General features: G+C 43.5%; 1 protein-coding gene across 1 annotated transcript in view; it reads left to right on the top strand.

The window, feature by feature from the left end:
- vtna (vitronectin a) overlaps positions 1-5,000 on the top strand; it is an 8,173-nt gene that overhangs the window by 1,457 nt on the left and 1,716 nt on the right. Inside the window, exons 2-7 of the mRNA XM_061925987.1 lie at positions 1,800-1,919; positions 1,998-2,354; positions 2,416-2,555; positions 3,997-4,153; positions 4,222-4,374; positions 4,449-4,949. Of these exons, the coding sequence (XP_061781971.1) occupies positions 1,800-1,919; positions 1,998-2,354; positions 2,416-2,555; positions 3,997-4,153; positions 4,222-4,374; positions 4,449-4,949 (1,428 nt within the window). The remainder of the gene's footprint in view (positions 1-1,799; positions 1,920-1,997; positions 2,355-2,415; positions 2,556-3,996; positions 4,154-4,221; positions 4,375-4,448; positions 4,950-5,000) is intronic.

Below are 5,000 nucleotides of genomic sequence, written 5' to 3'. Positions count from 1 at the left end.
GATGTCGGAAACACCGGGAGGCAGCATGCAGGTAAAAAGGTGTTTAATGCTTAAACCAAAAATAAACAAAAGGTGAGTGCCCCTAAGAAAAGGCATTGAAGCTTAGGGAAGGCTATGCAGACCGAAACTAAAACTGAACTGGCTACAAAGTAAACAAAAACAGAATGCTGGACGACAGCAAAGACTTACTGTGGAGCAAAGATGGCGTCCACAATGTACATCCGAACATGACACGACAATCGACAATGTCCCCACATAGAAGGCTAAAAACACAGTAGATGCGGGAAATATCGCTCAAAGGAAGACATGAAACTGCTACAGGAAAATACAAAAAAAAAGAGAAAAAGCCACCAAAATAGGAGCGCAAGACAAGAACTAAAACACTACACACAGGAAAACAGCAAACAAGTCCAAATAAGTCAGGGCGTGATGGGACAGGTGGTGACAGTACACATACACTGCAAAAAGTCAGTGTTCAAAAACAAGGAAAAAATTCCAAAAATTAGGGGTATTTTATTTGAACTAAGCAAAATTATCTGCCAATAGAACAAGAAAATTCGGCTTTTCAAGACTTTCCAAAACAAGTAAAATTAGCTAACCCCAATGAACCCAAAAATACCTTAAAATAAGTATATTCTCACTAATAACAACTGTACTACTATATGAGTACATATTTTCTATTGTTTCATTGAAAATAAAACAGCAAAGTCCATTTGGCTGTCATCTGTTTTAATATGAGACACAATTGTGTCAAAGTCATGATTGTTTTTCATGCTTGAAATAAGAAATGTTTACTTTAAAAAAGTAGTTTTATACTTGTGAGTGTTGATGACACAGCTTTGCAACACTTGATATTCTAGTTTCAAGCATGTTTTACTCAATATAGGTCATCAAATCTCAGCAACAAGCTGTAATATCTTACTGAGATCATTTAGGACCAAAACACTTAAAACAAGTAAAACACTAACATACAATCTGCTTAGTGAGAAGAATTATCTTATCAGACAGAAAATAAGCAAATATCACCCTTATTTGAGATATTTCATCTTACCGTACTTAGATTTCAGTTTTTGCAGTGTACTTTGAGACAAGAGCTATAGTGATGCATGCCTGGTTATGGTTTAAAGTCATATCCAACAATTGCGGCAACAACTTTTTACTGTCAATCAACTGAGTTTCATTTTTAATGATTTCTGCTGGTGGTGTGCCTCCGGATTTTTTCAACGCAAAAAATGTGCCTTGGCTCAAAAAAGGTTGAAAAATACTGCATTAGACAACTTTTTACCTGCACACTGCCTCCCACTGTTTCCGACATCCACAAAGCAATTAGCTACCCGCTGCCACCTACTGATATGGAAGAGTATTACACGGTTACTCTGCCGAGCTTTAGACAGCACCGACACTCAACAACAACACACCATTTGCAGACTATAATTACTGGTTTGCAAAACAAATTTTTAACCCATCCATCCATCCATTTTCTACCGCTTATTCCCTTTGGGGTCGCGGGGGGCGCTGGAGCCTATCTCAGCTACAATCGGGCGGAAGGCGGGGTACACCCTGGACAAGTCGCCACCTCATCGCAGGGCCAACACAGATAGACAGACAACATTCACACTCACATCCACACACTAGGGCCAATTTTTAGTGTTGCCAATCAACCTATCCCCAGGTGCATGTCTTTGGATTAATTTTTAACCCAAATAGGTGAAATTAGATAGACTATATCTCACCGCACACTAGTCCTCTCTATTGGACATTCTATGGAGGGATGGATGAAGCCCACTTTGTCTGGTCAGAGTCGTGCATGGGTCGCTGTGAGAATGGCTTCGACTCGGAGAAGAGATGTCAGTGTGACACCATGTGCAAGTACTACCACAGCTGCTGCTCCGACTACCAGGACGTTTGTGGCACGATGAGTAAGAAACGTACTTTCACGGTGGAAAAAAAATAACCACACACGCTGCATAATTCAAAAGTACCTTTTCCAAACTTAGACCGAGGAGACACGTTCGAGTCAGCGGAAGACGACGACGATGATCTTGAGAGCACCACGCCGCCCTCGAAGCGTCCGGTACATGAGCAGGAGACCCCGGGGGACATCTCAGATTTTGTCCGCAGACCGCAGCAAGGTCCAGACGCCGTGTTAGAAATGGACAAAGCTCCACTCAGACCTCTCAGAGCGACCGTTGCTCCAACATTGAAGCCTCCTAGCAGCACCAGAGCTGAGACCACCACACCTCCAACAAGACCTGCCACCACTGTGGCCCCGGACCCCGATGCTGAGGCGTGCAGCGGCCGACCCTTTGACTCATTCGTGCAGTCAAAGAACGGCTCCATGTACGCCTTCAGAGGTGAGACGCACTCACCATCTTCTTCTTATCTCCTCGTCGAGCTTCTTGTCCTCGTCTGCAGGCCAGTTCTTCTTCGAGCTGGACCAGAGGACCGTCCTACCGGGCTATCCCAAGCTCGTCAAGGACGTGTGGGGAATCAGCGGGCCCATCGACGCCGCCTTCACGCGGGTCAACTGCCAGGGCAAGACGTACGTCTTCAAGGTAAAGGGTTAGAAGTAGGGATCGAACGATTATCGGCGCCGATATTTGACATTTTGACGTATAATAGTATCTGCCTTTTTCTAACCGGTATCAGCTTCTTTTTTTTAAAAACATAATTACATTAGCAGATACAATTTATACAAATATGATTAAAACAATTTTAAATTAAAACATTAGAAAAGTAGATAGTAATAATCAGGGGCGTCAAAAAAAATAGATTTTCGAATGAATCGCGATTCCTATTTGTTACAATTCTTAATCAAATCTTAATAACATGGCTGCCATATATATATGTATGTATGTATATATATATATACCAAGGGGTTCGGTGAGTCGGCCTCAGGGGTTTGGCGGAGCCTCCGCCACGGAGGTCAAGACACACCCGACTCATCGCAGGTGTGTAATTCGTTGTGAGTTCATGCACTGTGTTGGTTTTCTTCTATTAACAAGGTGATGTTCATGCACGGTTCATTTTGTGCACCAGTAAAAAAAACAAACATATAACTTTGTCTTAAATTTAAAAAAAAAAAAAATACAATTTTAAAAGAAGGGTTCGGTGAATGCGCATATGAAACTGGTGGGGTTTGGTACCTCCAACAAGGTTAAGAACCACTGATATATATATATATATATATATATATATATATATATATATATATATATATATATATATATATATATATACATATATACATATTATATACACATATATACATACATATACATATATACATATAAACATACATATATATGTATGTGTGGGAAAAAATCACAAGACTACTTCATCTCTACAGGCCTGTTTCATGAGGGGTTCCCTCAATCATCAGGAGATTTTAATAGAAGCATTCACATACCATGGTTTATATAGGGCACAGAGTGGGTAGGTACAGGCTGGCATAGGGGCGTGGTGATTGGCTCATGTGTTACCTAGGAGGTGTTTCCGCCTGTGACGGCATGCTGATACAATTTCGCTGCGCTTGTTGAGGGATGACAGGTCTGGACGGTATATAATAAACAGTTTCTCTTTCAAGCATAGGTTGCACTATTGTAAGGTGTAACATACATATATATATATACTGTATACATATATATCTATATAAATATGCATACATATATACATACATATACACACATATACACATACTGTATATACATATATATATATGACACCAAATGTTATTAAAAAAGTATTTATTTTGTATCAAGAATCAGTTTGAATCGAGAATCAATTCTGAATCAACTCGTTACCCCCAAGAATCGAGCTGTTTACTGACATCTACGAGTATTGCTTAGCTAACTTTTACTGCAAATTAATATTGGTCATCGGCCTCCTTGACTACTCATAATCAGGATCGGTATCGGCCCTGAACAAAACATATTGGTCGATCTCTAGTTAGAAGGTGTAAACAGGAAGTGCTGATGCGAGGACCAATCCAAACAGGGTGACAAGTACTGGAGGTTCGACAACGGCGTGTTGGATGACGACTACCCTCGGGATATCAGCGTGGGCTTTGAGAAGATTCCGGATAATGTGGACGCGGCGTTCGCTCTCCCCGCTCACAGCCACAACGGCAGAGAGAAGGTGTATTTCTTCAAAGGTGAAGCAGGATCTTCCGCACAGGACTATATTACACAAACCGGCTTCATTTGTTGCTTCATCCTCCAGGGGATCGATATTACGTCTACGAGTTTTTGCACCAGCCGTCCCACAGGGAGTGTGTCTCCATGTCCGAGACGTCTCCCTCCGCACTCTTCCGGCGCTACAACAACGTGTACTCCAGCAACTACCACGGCTACTTCCGTAGTCTCTTCCCTGACCGTAAGTTGCGTGCCAATGGCCGACGCGTGTCTTTCCTACGAACGCCACGCTTACTTTGAACTTGTTGTCTTCAGAGCCGCAGCATCACACCGATTACCACTTCATCGACAAAGACTGGGTGGGGCTCAGGTCGCCGGTGGACGCCGCCATGGCTGGACGGATGTACGTCCCTCCACGACGCGTCCGGCCGGACCAACAGTGGGGTCAACAGTACGGACAACAGTACGGACAACAGTACGGACAACAGTATGGACAACAGTACGGACAACAGTGGGGGCGAAGGAGGCAGAACCGTTCGCCCGTCTGGGAATCCATGGCCGAGGGCGGCATGAACATGGGCCGGCAGTTTGCAGAAAGGGGGATGGAGATGGGTCTGAGACTGGCCGAGAGGAGGATGGAGATGGAGGAGAGGCTCGGAAGAGACCGGAGCCGACAATGGGATCAGGACTGGGACCAGGACAGGCGGGGAGACAACAACCGAGGCAACTACGACTCCAGATACAGAAACGACAGGACCTACTGGGACTTGTTGCCAAGGAGTCTACCTGTCCAGAGCGTCTACTTCTTTAGAGGAGGTATCTTCATATTTTACTGCATCACTAGTATGTCCCAGCTGACATCCTAGA

The sequence above is a fragment of the Nerophis lumbriciformis genome, linkage group LG30, assembly GCF_033978685.3.
Source record: "Nerophis lumbriciformis linkage group LG30, RoL_Nlum_v2.1, whole genome shotgun sequence".
Lineage (NCBI taxonomy): Eukaryota > Metazoa > Chordata > Actinopteri > Syngnathiformes > Syngnathidae > Nerophis > Nerophis lumbriciformis.
This window is presented reverse-complemented; position numbering and strand designations above follow the sequence as displayed.